This window comes from Dendropsophus ebraccatus, chromosome 1 (assembly GCF_027789765.1).
Source record: "Dendropsophus ebraccatus isolate aDenEbr1 chromosome 1, aDenEbr1.pat, whole genome shotgun sequence".
Taxonomy (NCBI): Eukaryota; Metazoa; Chordata; class Amphibia; order Anura; family Hylidae; genus Dendropsophus; species Dendropsophus ebraccatus.
Genome location: NC_091454.1, coordinates 195,611,452 through 195,628,999, shown reverse-complemented (window position 1 = coordinate 195,628,999; position 17,548 = coordinate 195,611,452). Strand labels below are relative to the sequence as shown.

General features: G+C 43.4%; 2 protein-coding genes across 2 annotated transcripts; one reads left to right on the top strand and one right to left on the bottom strand.

Annotated features, from left to right (window-relative positions):
* The first annotated feature begins 105 nt into the window (after positions 1–105).
* ADRA2B (adrenoceptor alpha 2B) lies at positions 106–1,825 on the top strand. The gene has a single exon (XM_069958327.1). The coding sequence runs from the start codon at positions 382–384 to the stop codon at positions 1,564–1,566; it is 1,185 nt and encodes a 394-aa protein (XP_069814428.1). The 5' UTR covers positions 106–381; the 3' UTR covers positions 1,567–1,825.
* An 11,945-nt stretch (positions 1,826–13,770) lies between these two features.
* LOC138783828 (tigger transposable element-derived protein 1-like) lies at positions 13,771–15,442 on the bottom strand. The gene is made up of 2 exons (XM_069959037.1): positions 14,564–15,442; positions 13,771–14,370 (listed from the first exon to the last, which is right to left on the bottom strand). The coding sequence occupies exons 1-2, from the start codon at positions 15,440–15,442 to the stop codon at positions 13,771–13,773; spliced, it is 1,479 nt and encodes a 492-aa protein (XP_069815138.1).
* Between the last annotated feature and the right edge of the window lie 2,106 nt (positions 15,443–17,548).

The following is a 17,548-nucleotide window of genomic DNA, read 5'->3' as shown; positions in this document are numbered from 1 at the left end:
GGGTTGAGCTGTAGAGTATCTGACATCACACTAGGGCTGGAGAAACTAAACATTCAGTACTTTAAAAGCACAGAAAATCTGCATTTCTCACCTCGATGCAAGAAGTCTAAGAAAGACCTTCTAATTTCACTGCAACTGAACTGAGAAGACTACTCTCCTTAGAGCATACCCAGACAGCACTTGGATGTATAGCCTTGACCACAAGAACTTCATGCCCACAACCACAACTTGATGATTTAAACTTTTTTTTTCATGAAGTTCTAAAAACTTTCAGCCTTTGCATGAACAAACCTGTGGACTGATGGAGCCTGAACATTTCATCATAAGACTTCCTTAGCCTGGAGTTTAAGATCTACAAGTCTTTTGGTTGTGGTCCTAACCATGGCATCTACAGTCTCTTACTCCGTACAGACAACAGCTGCCATAGCGGCAATCATTACCTTTCTCATCCTCTTCACCATTTTTGGAAACTTTTTGGTGATCGTCGCTGTCCTGACCAGCCGTTCACTAAAAGCTCCTCAGAACCTCTTCCTGGTGTCTCTAGCTGCGGCGGACATCCTGGTGGCCACTCTTATTATTCCATTCTCCTTGGCAAATGAGTTAATGGGATACTGGTACTTTGGAAAGACTTGGTGTGAGATGTATTTGGCCCTGGATGTTCTGTTTTGCACATCCTCCATAGTGCACCTATGTGCCATTAGCTTGGACAGGTACTGGTCTATCAGTCAAGCCATTGAATACAATTCCAAGCGGACTCCTAGGAGGATAAAGTGTATTATACTAATAGTCTGGACTCTAGCAGCCTTAATTTCTTTGCCTCCGTTGATCTACAAGGGTAAAAAGGAAGACCACAAAAATGAGAAACCTCAGTGCAAGCTGAATGAGGACCCTTGGTATATTTTGTCCTCCAGCATCTGCTCTTTCTTTGCACCTTGCCTGATCATGATCCTGGTGTACCTAAGAATTTACCTCATAGCCATACGTCGAAGCAAGAAGAACAAGGCTGCAAAAGGACCCCACAAAAAGTCAGTTGACTGTCAAACTAAAGGTAACGTGAAGAACTTGTCTGTTTACACTTGCACCACTTCCCAGGAGAAGCCTGATGGGGACATCCATTATGGTGGGAACCTCTCCCTTCCAGCACAAAATGAGAACCAAGCTGACCCTGCACTGTCCAGCAAAGTCAAAGAGACAAATGGCCATGGGCCTTCCATCGTGGACACTGTCGTTACACCCAAAGGGGTTATTCTGCTGCCAAAGTCACAAGAAGCTGTGTCTATGACTAAGAAGAAAAGCCACATCAACCGGGAAAAGAGGTTCACCTTTGTCTTAGCTGTGGTCATCGGGGTCTTTGTCCTGTGCTGGTTTCCTTTCTTCTTCACCTACAGTCTTGGAGCCGTATGTCCAGATGTGTGCTATATCCCACAAAGTCTCTTTCAGTTCTTCTTCTGGATTGGATACTGTAATAGCTCCCTCAACCCAGTTATCTACACAATATTCAACCAGGACTTCAGGAAGGCTTTCCGTCGGATTCTTTGTAGCCATTGGACGCACTCTGTTTGGTGACCACCAGCAATGAACAGGTTGCTTATAACTCTCTATTTATAAAACCTAACAGGCAGATGTAGGTGTATAGAGAGCTAGATGTGACATGTACTAGAAGAACCAAATCCATCACTGCTGCCATGTTTATATGTTTACTGCTGATGGAAATTCTCTTCTGCTTTTTATGTTACATTGTCTGCCAAGCCGAGCTTGGTCCAATAAAACAGTTTACATGTGTGATCCACGTTTTGCAAATGGTAATTGTATTCAGCCTATTGCAATTTTTTTTTCCTATTTGTTAATGATATTCAGTATACACAATATTTCAGGCTAAATAAATTTGTGCAATGGTCAGGCATAGATTGTAGCAAAGCTATGTTTAACTCTTACAGATGTCTGTCTTAATGCAGCAGATGTACTTGCAGCTCTGTAGAAACTCTGGTTCAAACGAAAGAACAATGCACACGTTGCCACCCCCCAAGAATTAACCAGTTCATCTATAAAATGGTTCTCTTACTACAATGTATAGTCTAGTTGGGGGATATATTGTCTCTATGTACACCCAGGCTGTGGTCATCTGGTGGATGAATAGGCCTATCTATACCTGATTAAAAGTCAAATCCATGTCATATTTCCTGCAACTTTTGGTTCTTAGATCAGTTTTGAGATTTTCTACAGATGTTACATAAAGTAATGGGAAAAAGTCCCTTCTATTATAGGATGGGAATGAAATCCATGTGTGAACTGTAGTGTATGAAAGCAAAGCTATTTTAACTGCTCCCTATTGCCTATTTATACAGTACTGTAATAAAATACAATGACTAGGTCCACTTCTCAGTCACAATAGGTCAGAGAGGTTTTGAATGGGACAGAGAGCATGGGAACAGTCTCTTCTGCTGAACGGTACTTGTTCTGGGGGATGTTTACGTCATACCTGTCTGTGTGAACTGGTAAATGGTCTCTAGCTACTGGGAAAACTACAACTCCCAGCATATTCATGGCTGTTAGGGCATGCGTGGAGTTCTGTGACACAGGAGTATAAGTGGTAGTTTTAGATAATGTCCTCCAATAAGTAGGCTGAGCCTAAACTACCACATGTTTGCTTAAAGAAGTTATCTAGGATCAGATAAAAACATGGTTTTCTTCGGTTTTACAACTTCAATAGAAGTATGCTGCAATGCTACATCCAAATTGGGGGCAAGAGCGGTGCTGTTTTTGAAAGGTGCAATTTTTATTTTTAACTTGCTTAATATATACTATACATAGGAGCAAAAGGTTGCTAAGGTTTATCATCCAAGACAGAATGGTAGTTTCCCCTTGTCAACCTCAAACACTCTGCATTAGATTTTGCTACAATACCCAACATATTTGTTATTTACATCCCATGCACTTGAATTAGGTTTCTGTAACTTGTATACCTGCAATGGAATATGTCTTTAAATGTCCCTGTTATAACTTTCAAAAGCTAAATCAACAGTAGGTGTGATATAAAGCAAGTCTGCAATATACATTCATTTTTTTTTTTATCATGCTGTAAAACAAAGCTGTACTTACAGAAATCCAGGTCCAGTCTCCTGAAGCTTTTTTTTAAATATTGTGCTGATTGAAGAACAGAGACCAAACACATGAAGTCCAGCCAGTACAGAGTGTCATGGCTCAATGTGTCAATCAATCACATGACTGCCTTCTATGACCACTCAGATGACTTGGGAAACGCGGGACTTCCTGTGTTTAGATGCTTAGAAAAAAAAGTCAGAACATAGGAAGTGCTGTGTTTTTTTTATTTTTTAGTCTCCCACCTCCCATTCAGACTTGCCAATAAATCTGGTGTCTTTTCGATTTTGGGTGGGGGGAGGGGGTATGGTGGTATTGGTCAGGTCTGGCAGTGTTAAATGTGACACCTGGAGCTATTACCTACCATGAAAGACGCGATTTAGACAATGTTTCTACATGTGGAAAAATGCATGTGGCCGAAACCACTCTCCCATTTCTTCATGATGCTAGTTGGTTAGTGAATATGGGGAGTCTTCAGGTTTAGTGCCTAGGGCAGCAACAGCTGGTAATATGGCCCTGGCTGAACCCATTGATGTTCAGCAGGAGTATGGGCCAAGATGGTTCTGGTCCAAGCCCATAGAGTTATTGGTATACAAACATAAGGCAGCTCTGTAGCCTAAGACTGGTTTGAATGTCCATGTTTATCTCTGTCCATTGCTAAAGGTATCTACAATGGGCATGTGTGCATCACAAATTCATTATGGGAAGGGTGCGATCCTCTAAAGAATCTTCTACAACTAAAACACCTTAGTTTCTATCATTCTTTAACATTACTTTAACATGTACTAAGTAGTGACTGTTTCCTGATGACGGTGGCCTCATTCAGCAAAACACGTGGCACACTGACAGAATTTTGCAAAGCGTTCAAGGTGTTGATGTCTATATTTATCAGATCTCTGCTGCTACAATAATATACTTCACCTAGGCAATGTGGATGAAATGTTAAATTTCCCTGAAAACATAAGAATGGGTCAAGATATAGTAGAAATAGTCAATTAGTTGTGAATCCTATCCCTGCCCCCCCCAAATTCTTCTAAAGGGGTTATCCAACTAGTCACAATTGATGACCTATCCACCTAATATTGATGATCCTACTCCCGGCACCCCCTGCTGATAATCTGTTTAAAGTAAACTTGCTGTTTGGATGAATGCTGCAGCATCTACCATGTTCACATGGGATCTGCTGTTCCTGCACTCAGGAAAGCTTTAGCATTTTCCCATTCGAGTAAATGGAAGTTGATAGAATTGTAACTGGATAGCAATTATAGTCCATAATCCTTTTTGTAATTTTTTTGGGGCCAAAAATGGGTATAGTTCCCAGTAGAGGAATATTGTTCTACCGTGCAGTGTAGACCTGCCTTTTCCAAAACAAAAAAGGGGGGGGGGGGGGAATCCAGGAGTGGAAAAATATGTCTGTTTCCTCCCGAAAACAGCACTACATACTGTGCTCATGTTGTATGGGGTGTTAAATTTGTGCTCCATTCACTTTAATGGGACCACGTTTCAATACCACACACAGGTTCAGGACACAAGTGGCGCTGTTTCTAGAAGGAAGAAAGTAACTATGTTTTCAGGTACTGGATAACAACTCCTTTTTGCCATGCAACTGTTTGTGGTTGGGGCTGCAGTACCGCAGCCAATCAGTAGATAATTGTGCTACTGTTTATAGCAGATAGCGGCTATGTTTTCTAATCTTGTACAACTCCATTGAAACTGTGCTGTAAACTTATCATTCACAAGATTGCTGAGGTGCTGGCGCCCTATTCCATTGCAATTAATATAAAATTAAATACGCTTTACGGTACAATTTTTTTACTTTTTGTTTTAGGTTGTCACTGACAAAATTACTAAACAGTGGCTAATAGAGATGAGTGTGATTGTTTGCCATTTGAATACTGGTGGCTAAAAAAGGTGGATGCAGCCCTAGGGAGGTCTGGAAAACATGAACACAGCCGATGACAATGATCATTGTCTGATCATGTGTTTTACACTACTTGTAATAGCGATGCATGGCCGATGACTGGTGAATGTGTAAAGAAAATAAAGTATATACATAACGCTCCCCGATGTCTTCTTGGCTTCTGTCCACAGTTGCTGTTGGAACTTCAGAGCTTGTCTCTGACAGGCTGCTCAGCCGATCGCTGGCTGAGACAGGACCGCAGCGGTCAGTGATTGGCTAAGTGGCCCGTCACTTCAGAGACTGGCTCTGAAGTTCCAACAGCAGCTGTGGACAGCAGGTAGAGGGAAGAAGCACCAGGGAGCGTGGAGAGATATGTATATACTTTATTATTTTACACTTTTGAAGCAAGGGCTGCACAGACATTGCTAACATATCTATAGCTGTGCGACTATCGAGCCATGTAATAGGCTCAGGAAACCAGTGCCCATTTAGTGGCTCAGCGCTCATTTACATTACTGATCAGGCTGTGTAATCCAGCCCCAAGACTTTGCCAGTTTGTTATTCTGCAGCAGGACAATGTCACTAAGAACTGTTTATACTGTTATACTTTTTTTTATTTATTTATTAGTACAGGTGGAGTTCTTGATGCATCACTCATGATCCTTATCTTGTAGCTCTTCCATCACTCTCAGAGCCTCCTTGGCATTCACTATACACATGCTTTCCCAAGCTCCTGACAAGCTGCAAGCTGAAATTCTTCCTTTCTCTCCCCCTCCCATCCTGATGGACACCTGGAAGCTGAGTCCCAAGCAGGATCATTTATGGATGGGGAGTATGGAAGCATTACAGCCCTCGGCACTTTAGGAACTTGGGAAAGACTCTTTGTACCAGAGAATAAAAACATTTTTCTACATCCTGGAAGCACAGCCGGATACATGAAAGGTACCATCTGTCTCCAGTGTCAGCAGCTTGGAATATAAATTACAGCTCTCAGATTCCCTTTAAGGATGCTGGAGTATATATTTTTCTCTCGCACTACCCTTGTGATATGGGATAAAAGCTGGTTACGCAAGAGTGACTTGTCCGTAAGGATATCCAGCAAAAGTTAAAAAAAAAAAGTGACTGAAATCCAGCGCTCACCCTTAATGTCCCTCTAGCACTGTCTGTTATTTCTTTCTTTCTCTTCCCTGTGCTGCCCATTAGGCCTCATTTACACATTTCGTGTTGCGCATGGAACACGGACGTGAAATACCTGTAACGGATTTCTCCCCCCACCTGGGCAGCATCTGTGATAAGATGCTGGGAGCGGGGGAACTGTACAGATACCCACCGTGCAATGCTGTTATTACAGCACTGCACATATCTGTACAGTTCCCCCACTCCCAGCATCTTATCACAGATGCTGCCCTGGGGGGGGGGGGGGGGGGGTCTGTGTTCCATGTGGAACGTGTGAATGTGGCCTAAGGAAGGTACTACACAACAGCCCACTGGGAAATATGTTCCTGCATTATACTGTAGGGCAGGGGACAGAGGTACTGCTGACAAGGTTATCCACTGTCCCCAACCTGTCTGCATTAGCACTGACCCCTTAATTTAGAACAGGTGAATTGCCTGTTTGTGTTTGCAACACAGATCTGCAACGCATACAAGTGTGTTTATGGGGCATTTGCAGATCAGCAAATGCAGACTGAATAAACGCATGTGTGAAAGGGGCGTAAAACTCACAATGAGCTTTTGTTAAATTTTGGTTGGCCATGTGCAGTAATTACTTCAGCTGTTACTGTGCGTCTTTTTTTAATTTTTTTTTTAAAGCATTAAATCAGGGACACGGAAGTTTGTAATTTACTTCTATCTAAAAAGTCTTCAGTACTTATCAGCTGCTGTATGTCCTGCAGGAAGTGGTGTATTTTTTCCAGTCTGACATAGTGCTCTCTGCTGCCACCTCTGTTCATGTCAGGAACTGTCCAGAGCAGGAGAGGTTTTCTATGGGGACATGCTACTGGACAGTTCCTGAGATGGACCGAGGTGGCAGCAGAGAGCACTGTGTCAGACTGGAAAGAATACACCACTTCCTCTCCCTCTCCCTGGTTCAGTCCATCACAGTAATCTACAATCTCCCCTCCACCCCCCCCCCCCCCCGTGGTGTCGCCGGGGGTGGGTCGATGGAGTGGACTACAGCAGGCACCTAATGCAGCAAGCACTGGACAGGGAGGGCGGGCTCAATGGCTGAAAAGTCCCACCTCAGTGACACTGTGACACAGGTTAAAAAGAAGTAGAAGTACAACTGCATTGTGTCTGTTTTTTACCTTTAGGGTGTTATTACACGGGCTGATGGTGGCCCGATAACTGTAAGCGAGTTTACTGGGCCTATTACACGGCCCGATAATCGTTTAACAAGGGCTGCATGGACATTGTTACTGATGTCCTTGCAGCCCTTGCTAAACTGGCATACATTACATATCCATGGTCCAGGGCTCCTCTTGTGGTCCGCTTCTCCCCGGGTCCTGCGTGCTGCAGCTTCAGAGCGGCCTGTCTTAATTGAACCCACTGTAACTATGGCAGCACTGTTCATAGTACAGGGTAGATAATGTCATGATGCCCTGATTTGTGTAAAATTGCGGTAAAAAGCAGCGATTTTTTTGCAAATCATGGCGGAAGTGTAACCAGGAGACAATACACCACTAAAAGTATGTCTTTTTGGGTGGTCGTGGACCCCCCAGGAGCTCAGGGCCCCGCGCTACCGCCCAAAAAGGACCTATTATAATCTGCTACTGGTTGGACTCCTACTCTACTAGATTCCTGGTCCACTGGGGTTGTGGACACTACAGGTGCTGTTGGACTCTCTGTTAGGGATGGTCTGAATCTGCCGAGGTTCGGGTTCGTATGAACCCGAACACTTGGCATCAGATTTCCGCTGTCTGCCCGCTCCATGCAGTGGGTGAATACAGCGGGAGGACGTTTGGAAAACTGGGATACAGCCTATGGTTATGGCTGTATCCCAGTTTTCCAGGCGGTTCTCCCGCTGTATCCACCCTCTTCACTGAGAGGGCAGACAGCGGGAATCATTTCCGAGGGTACGGGTTGGTACGAACCCGAACCGAACCAGGTTCGGACCATCCCTACTCTCTGTATTCAGCTCCTGGCTGAGGGGCCTGTCAGCTAAGACAGGCTGCTCTGGAGCTGCAGCGCGCGGGACCCGGGGTGAAGCAGAGAGGAAGAGGAGCCCTGCCTGGACCATGGATAGGTAATGTATACAGTTTGCAAATCGTCAGCCACCGGCCACGCACCACTATTACCTATATCAAGGATCAGCCGATGACAATAACCATCGGCTGATCATTGTGTTTATTACACGGAACAATAACCGGCCGGATAGGGCCGATTCGGCTGATTATAGTTCCGTGTAATAGTACCCTAAGGCTACGTTCACAGGCTGTATAAACAACGGCCGTTCCGCGTGAATGGATGTTGTTTAACTCTACCTACGGCCAGAATTAATGATCATGATCATTAATTCAGGACATGGGTAGCGTTCATGGGGAACCGCTATTGTTTATACAGCATGTGAACATAGCTCTACTCCGTTTGGCTTGTTTCACCACACACTTTGTGAAGTAACATTCACGCCCTGAATGGGTACTATAAAAGAGTCTTCTATGTTATGTCCGTATTACGTGCCCGGTAACATTACGCTGTTTTGTGTTTATTTTCTCTACTTTCCATTGAGCTATTTCTCTTGCAGCTCTCCTAGCGTTCCTGCTATGTTTGGCTCGTGTCACCCTTTGCACTGTGGGCAAATCCTGAATTTCCTTACTGCATGTGTTAGTTGGAATATTCATTAATGCAATTTAAACGTTAACAGTTCAAACCAAATTGAATTTGCCTTGTGGAGATGAGCCGCTCTATGAGGGTAATCAAACGCCTCTCACAGAGCCGATTGGATTTGGGACTAATAAATGGCCATACTGGCTGCCTGCAGTCCCTGGCTGTCCTCCTTCAAACTCTGAAGGAACCCTGAGCCCCGCGGGCACCCAGCTGTAATTGTATTACACAAGATGACACAGACAGGAGCTCGGCAGCAGATATACACATGTCACCCAGTCACAAGGATAAAACAAGCATCGCCATAAGGGATAAAGTCTTGTTTTTGTTTTGACAACACGTAGGGTCATAGATAGCAAGATATATATATATATATACACGAGAGATTAGGGTTATATATAGGACTTCCAAGCTGTATATGCTTTATTATGACTAGGCTTTAAAATAAAACATGGTCAAATTATGCTTAAGCCAACCTAATTTTAAACGGGTTTTCCAGTGAAAATCTTTTCCTTTCAAATCAACAGTTTCAGAAAGTTATATAGATTTGTAATTCTATTTAAAAATCTCCACTCTTCCAGTACTTAACAGCTGCTGTATGTCCTGCGGGAAGTGATGTTTTCTTTCCAGTCTGACACAGTGCTCTCTGCTGCCACCTCTGTCCATGTCCGGAACTGTTCAGAGCAGGAGAGGTTTTCTATGGGGATTTGTGACTACTTTGGATAGTTCATGTCTCGGACAGAGGTGGCAGCAGAGAGTGCTGTGTCAGACTGAAAAAAAAAGGATGTACAGCAGCTGGTAAGTACTAGAAGACTTGAGATTTTTAAATAAAAGTAAATTACAAATCTAAATAACTTTCTAAACCTTTCTAACTTTCTAACACCATTTGATTTGATAGAAAAAGATTTTTGCTGGATAATCCCTTTAACAACAGATATACGGTAGCAATATAATCACATCATACTGTCAAAATAAGTATAAGGCTGGAGGAAAAAACTTGTGTGGACGTGGTTTGGGGAACACCTGGTGGTTAAGGGGCTTCGAGGACCTCCCTGACATCATGGTTTATGGGGATACTGTTTTACACATGTTAATTTAATAAAATGGCTGCTTTGGACAATTGAATCCACGCCAGAGTCCTGTGTCTTAATTTGATAAGTGTAAGGACTCGACAATAGCTGGTCATGATCTTTCATGAGAAGGGGCTGATGTTACAGATGACTACAATCCCCTGTGTACGGCCTGTGGCTTATGAGCTGGGAAGAAACAAGTCAGTTCTGGAATAGGACTGTGTCTCACACTATGTACATGGCACAAGGCACGCTGCATACATACACATAACAGTATACAGGCATATATACAAACAGACACATGGCCGCCCCCTGACCCCAACGTCCCAGCAGAGCTTCGGAAGAGAGGGGGCCACTGCAGCTCGGCGGGTTATAGGGCGTGTGAAATGACACAGACATGCCATCCAGCGCATACACTGCTAAAGATGGGGACATCCTGTCCTGCTGCCTCTGTATACAGTGTGAACACAGTACAGAAACAGGCAAAATATGAATCCACTGCAGAATTCCCACTCGCTGTTTTTTTTATACTCTGCGCAACAAATAAAATAGTTGTAATTTACCTATTCTTCCAGCATAATGGCTGTTTAGCATGAAAGCAGGAACATAGTATTCCAGCATTTCATCTCTGACTGTTTATTTGTCTGCCTACGGTAATTATGGCTTCACGATTACAATGCCGACAAAGAAGAGAAAGAGAACAATGGACTGTGCAATAGGCACCGCCATAGAGACTGATAAACAGTCTGCAGCTCCTGAGCCCTGTTGTGGGCCCGCGTCTCTCCTGTCAATACACTGTACAGTCTGGGGGAGCACTCATAGCAATTACCATGCTACTATTAAAGGAGTATTCCCAACCAGACCGTTATGGCATATCCACATCATTGTATACTTTTTTTTTTTTTTTTTTAGTCTTTTCTTCCTATATGAAACTTATCTGGAATCCTATTGTTAGGGAGAATTCTAGGGTGTTTGCGGATCATCCTTTTAAAAGTGGGTGCTTTTGTATAGACAGTTGTCCATTTTGTTTTCTAGAGACGGTAAATGCTTATGTGTAGACTTTTTTTTTTTGTGTGTATGAATCAGTCACTGTAGTGACCTGATGAGATGACACCCCAAATCCGACTAGTGAAATATGTGAAGGTATGTATTTACCTGAATTTATCCTGGATATATCCTATATATTGGTATTGGAATAGTCTGCATGATAACACCCTGCTGAATGTTGCTTAGTGAGGGGCTATCACCTGCCTGTTTTAGTAACTACATACAATGCCCATGAAAAAAACAATTCTGCACCATCCTTTCTTATAGCTGTGTGACGTGCCGTTCCTCTCCGATATTCTCACTAGAAATGGATGACTAAATAACCAAGTGGGTGTTACCAGTTGGGGGCGTGTCCCTATACTATCTGACACTATCCAATCACAGCTGACAGTGTTAGACAGTGTAAGGACACGCCCCCAACTGGTCACATCCACTTGGTTATTGGGTCATTCATTTCTAGTAGGAATAACAGAGGAACAGAACATCACACAGCTATAAGAAAGGATGATCCAGAACTGTTATTTTATGGGGAATACAAGGATTTATTAAAACAGACAGGTAAGGAGTGGGGAAAGGTCTGGAACCAATCATGGGGATAATTACACACCACATGTTTATAGAGATACAGACTGACTTTGCAGTCTGTATGTAATACTTTACCTAATTCTGTGTCCCGCTGCTGTTCCATCAGGCACCGCCATCTTGGGGATGTCAAGGTGTACTAGCGCTGGAAGGCAAGTGACGTCACCAAGATGGCAACGCCTGACGGAACAGCAGAGGGACACAGGATTAGGTTAAGTATTAGAGACTGTCTCTATCTCTATAAACAGACTTAGAGACGGGGACTTACACATAAGTTACAAACCTAACTACTGTATGAAGCAATCATGTTATTGTACATGTACAGTTGTACCTCTCCACAGCCAATGTCAGATCACACCATTGTGCATTTCTTTACCCGCCTAAAGGGGTACTCTAAAAATCTTCCCATATTTATTAGCTGCTGTATGTCCTGCAGGAAGTGGTGTATTGTTTTCAGTTTAACACAGTGCTTTCTGCTGCCACCCGTGTCTGTGACAGAAACAGTCCAAGGAAGTAGCAAATACCCATAGAACACCTTTTATTTCACATCTACTGTTGATTTAGATTTTGAAAGTTATAACGACAGGGACACTTTTAGGAATATTATTGCCGCAGAGTGGCCTCATTGTAGGGCGGCGGAACATAGACCATCCTCTTCAGAACCAATGAGTTATGAGTCATAAATACATGCATACTTTTCTTAAGTGCATTTTGTATGTATATCTCCTTTTTTCTCAAAACCTACATAATTTGAGTTATTAACTTGCCCTAGCAAACCCTTTTGCAACAAGCGATTTTACATTCAATATTCCAAAGTTGTAATGATGACACTAAACCTCTCCGAATACTTTTACAATGAGCAAAAGCTTCGGTAACACGTTAATCGCTGCTTAAAAAAAAAAAAAAGAGCTTTTAAGGTGCTTGAAGGTTTTTTTTTATGTTCTCTAAAGTGGAGCTGAAACAATAATTTAGAAACATTAAAGTACTCTATTTGACGAGAAATGATTTTAGCTAGAAGGGCCTGTGTGCCTCTACTGTTCCTTAGAAGGATAGGTACATGTAGATCATGGTTTCTTAGAGGGATAGGTGCATGTACATCATGGTTATACTGTGCATGGCAGTGGCATAGTGTGTGTTGGCAGCACCCAGGGCAAAGCAAGGTATTGCACCCTGCTATGCCCTTAGCATTGTGGTTAACCCCCAGTGATGCCCTGGTAGCTGTAGTTAACCCTCCCCCCAGTGGTGCCCTGGTTGTTGTACTTAAAGGGGTATTCCGCTCAAACACAATTTTTTAAATGTTGCTGCCTATTGTAAAACTAACAATTCCTTCCATATTTTTTTATTATCTATTCAGTCTCCTTCCCCCAGTTCTAAACTGCTGCTTTCTGCTGAAAACACAGAGACGAGAATAATGCTGGAGCAAGGAGCCTAAAATGTTTCCCTATTAGATCCTGGGGAGACGAGTCATGGTCAAAGTAGTCTTCATGATGGCTGGGCCAGATGGAGAACACAGGAAAATGAAACAACTTTGAATATCAAAAACATCACCTGCAATTCATGGAGAGAAGTTTCCTGTGAGTCACTGGATGTAACTGCACTATTATGACTTATAAGGTCTGCAGAACCTGTATAAAGCTGGATACCTCTGTATGGTCACTGCCTAGGGAGAATATTGCTCTTTATATAGTAAATATAGTGGCTGTACCGACTGGAGTTATGGCCCCAACACGTGGGCTCCAGCGTCCGCATAGTGCAGGGACCTGGGGGAGAGGGTGCAATGGCGGCCCAGAGCACGGGTCGGCACCACAGCTGTGACAGTGGCATTATTCACTCATTGTATGGTGAGGGTAGAGGTCATGGTGTGACTACAGGTGGTCCTCGACTTACGACGTTGATCCGTTCTTGCGCGTCGTCGTAAACCGAATTTCGACATAAGTCGGATCATACATTCATACAGTACTGTACCATAATAACAGTACTGTGCTGTAAACACTTAGCCTATCCTAACACCTACTGTATGCTAACGCAGTACCCTACATAAGTATCAATAAACACATAGGTACAGTAAAATGTTGTGCAGTATGTTTAATAATGATAAACAGTATTAAAGAGTGTACAGTACTGTAATGAAAAAAACAGTACATACGTACTGTACTGTAACAGAGAGAACAGTACTGTAAGTACTTTAACAGTAATAAACAGTGTACAGTACTGTACAGTAAGAAAAAAAATTCTAAAGAGAGAAGAGGCTTATTGGGAGGAAGCTGCAGAAGGTGCTGGAGATACTGGGGCAGGTAAGTCAAGAGGGGCAGCTGAGGTAGAGGGTACAGGTACAGGTACAGGATCTGTTGCAGGCCTCTCAGCCGTCTTGAAGTACTGCTGCAGGTTAGTCTGGAAGGAGACCATCTTCTTCTCCTCTAAGATCTCCTTGTAACATCTAAGGGAATCCATGACTCCTCTGGCAACACTACTGTACCTCTCCATGTTGGGATCCTCAGCCTCAAACTTAGACAACCCTTCTTCAATCAGGGCAAACCCTCTTGCCAAGCCCTGCCTTGTGAATCTCTTGGGTTCTGGGGTTGGTATGTCTTCTTCTTCCTCTATGATTTGCTTCTCCAGCTGTATAAGGTCCTCAGCAGATAACTCCTCTCCATGAGATGCCAGTAGCTCTGTGACATCCTCCTCCTCCACCTCCAGATTCATTGTCTTACTCATAGCAACAACGTTCTGTATGACACTAGTCACTGACTCTTGAACCTCTGTGACATCAGTCACAAACTGGGGACAAAGTTTTTTCCACACACAATTCATACTGGTCTCCTTCACCTCATCCCAGGAATCAGCAATGTTCTGCACAGCATCAAGGATGTTGTATTTTTTCCAAAAGTCCTTTAGAGTCAAGTCCTTATTTTTTCAGTTGCTTGTAAAGCATTGCCAATGACCCTTCGGAGGCAGTAGGCCTTGAATGTAGCAATGACTCCTTGGTCCATAGGCTGTATTAGAGCAGTGGTATTAGGACAGGTGGAAGGTAAACCACCTTTACATTAGGGTGAAAGTCATCCACATCAGCAGGGTGTCCAGGGGCATTGTCCAGAATGAGCAACACCTTAAAGGGGATATCCTTGGAGGTACAGTAGCGCTCCACGCTTGGCACAAAATAGTTGTTGAACCAGTCCTTAAACACTGCAAGTGTCACCCATGCCTTCCTGTTAGACTTCCAGATGACTGGTAGTTGAGCCTTAGAAATGCCCTTGAGTGCCCTGGGATTCTCAGCCTGATACACCAGCATGGGCTTCAGTTTGTACTCACCAACAGCATTGCCTCCAAGAAGCAAAGTCAGTCTCTCCTTGCTGACCTTATGACCTGGTGCTGACTTCTCCTCCTTGGAGATGTACGTGCGGTTAGGCAAACGTTTCCAGAACAAGCCTGACTCATCCACATTAAACAGTTGTTGGGCACAGTAATCCCCCTCCGCAATTATCTGAGCCAGTGCTTTAGGAAACTCTCTTGCGGCTTTGTCATCACCACTAGCAGCTTCACCTTGCACTCTTTTCAGCACCTCAAACAATCGCCGAGCCTTCTCCTGAATGACCATAAGGCTCACAGGGATACGGCGTTGGTTTTGGTCTTCCAACCACAGCACCAGCAATCTTTCCATCTCAATGATAAGCCCACTGCGCTGCTTTGTTATCACTGTGGCTTTCATAGGAGCAGATCCTTTCACATGTTCAAGAATACGATCTTTATCCTTGATAATCGTAGCGACAGTCGAACGACTAAGTCCTAATGACCGACCAATGTCTGTCCCTGTTTCCCCCTTATCATATCTCTTTATGATATCTAATTTCACCTCCATGGTGATAGCCTTCCTTTTCTTTGATGCACTGGCATCAGCAGAGTCTGGCTTAGGTTTGGGAGCCATAATGCAGGGCGTTATAGCAGCCAGGAGACTCGTTTTTCTCAGTCTGGAACCTGTCACTGTATAGTATAGTACAGTACTGTACTGTATTCTTCCGCCACTGCACGTACTCGACTTACGACGGAACCGCGTAGGTCGGAACAAGGCGTCGGAACAAAGCGTCGTAACCACGCAACGTCGTAACTCGAGACTGTCGTAACCCGAGGACCACCTGTACTTTATTTGTCCTCTATATGGCTGGTAACAGCTGATCGCTATAAAGGGCCACATAACAGATCTAGTGTAAGTGATCACTGAGATCTACACTGGTTTGCAGATGGCCTTGGCCCATCTATTAGACACCTAAGGGCAGTACTACAAGTCCCGTGCTGTAAACCAGCCCCAATATACAAGGTGTTCACCAATGTACAGAGCTTATTACATGGCTCAATAAATGTGCAGGTCCCTACTTACATATCTTTCGAAAGAGCCAAGAGTTTCCTTCTCATTCCCGAGATCCGTGGCTCCACAGTGGTCACGTCCCTGTCATTCGATAATTAACGTCCTGTCCTTACACTTATGCATAACAACCAAATTCTGTTTTCTCATTGAATCCGTCGACTTTGTCAATGATCCTTCCCGTCTTATTAATGTCAGCGCTCCCATATAAATTAGGTAAAGTTGTATGACTGACTTCTTTGATGCTTTCTTGTCTATTCATGTGAGATAAAAGACTCGCTGATGGAACACGGTGATTTCCCAGTCTGCGCTGTTGTTAATGGGAGAATGGGTACAATTCCCTTTTAAAGTGTCACCAAAGCGTTTTTTAGTAATTAGTAAAGAAACTTAAAAAATGGAATAAATAAGGTTTGGCGTTGGCACTGTCACGTTTCTCGAAAGAACAATGCGTGTGCAAATGAGACAGCCACTCAGGAACATTGCCTGACATAATGGCTTTCAGAAAGTGTTATTATATATTTTTTAGCAATAATAAGAGAATTAGATGGAGATGGTGATAATGCTGCCATACCCCCCACTACCTCCTGTATTGTCTTTCCTCTCTGTCTTTATTCCCTCTTTATCTAGGGCTTTAGTGATTTCTGCATTATGTCCTATCCTTACACTCTGCATGTCTGCCTAATCTCCAATGGCCGGATGACATCATACTCTGATGTTGCGGAGATTTGGTGATGTCAGCATGCTGGAGACAAGATGTCACTGTGGATTGATAAGCACCATACCCTGGCTGGCATTAATGATGGCTGAAATCAGGGTTGGACTGGAGTACCTGGGGCCCACCAGAAGATATGATCCTTGGGGCCCACCATACGGAAATAACGCACGACCACCACAGTTGTGTAATAGAAAACAATGTTAATACACTTTAAAGGAGAAGTCTGGCAAAAAGTTTTATTAAAGTATTCTACTTCCCCCCAAAAGTTATACGAATTACCAATATACACTTATTACGGGAAATGCACATAAAGTGCTTTTTTCCCTGCACTTACTACTGCATCAAGGCTTCACTTCCTGGATAAAATGGTGATGTCACGACCCGACTCCCAAAGCTGTGCGGGTTGTGGCTGCTGGAGAGGATGATGGCAGAGGGATGCTCAGTGTCCCTCCAGTGCCCTGTGTCCCTAAGTGTGCCCCAGCCATCATCCTCTCCAGCAGCCACAGCCCGCACAGCTCTGGGAGTCGAGTCGTGACATCACTATTTTATCCAGGAAGTGAAGACGTGATGCAGTAGTAAGTGCAGGGGAAAAAGCACTTTATAAGCATTTCCCGTAATAAGTGTATATTGGGGATTTGTATAACTTCTGGGGGGCAATAAAATACTTTAATAAAAATTTAGGCCGGACTTCTCCTTTAACATAAATAAATAAACTTTTTAAAAAATGAATAAATAGATAACTAAATTTCAGACAGAAAAGAAGTCCCTGTGGTGACATGGCATGAAAAGACAATCTGTTTAATGTTATACAGCATAAATCCTATTGCCATTTTACGAGAGTACAATAGCTATATTAGGCGTATTACGCGGTTTCTGGATAGCCCACACAAAAACTTTTTTCCTTTTAAATCAACTGTTGCTATAAAGTGCCAGAGTTTCGTAATTTTCTTCTATTA

Bases quoted from the DNA above. Each gene is read 5' to 3' on its own strand.
- ADRA2B (XM_069958327.1), top strand. From the start codon at position 382: ATGGCATCTACAGTCTCTTACTCCGTACAGACAACAGCTGCCATAGCG.
- LOC138783828 (XM_069959037.1), bottom strand. From the start codon at position 15,442: ATGGCTCCCAAACCTAAGCCAGACTCTGCTGATGCCAGTGCATCAAAG. The intron at 14,371-14,563 runs GTAAAGGTGGTT...GATGCTGTGCAG, and splicing joins TGGATGACTTTCACCCTAAT to AACATTGCTGATTCCTGGGA.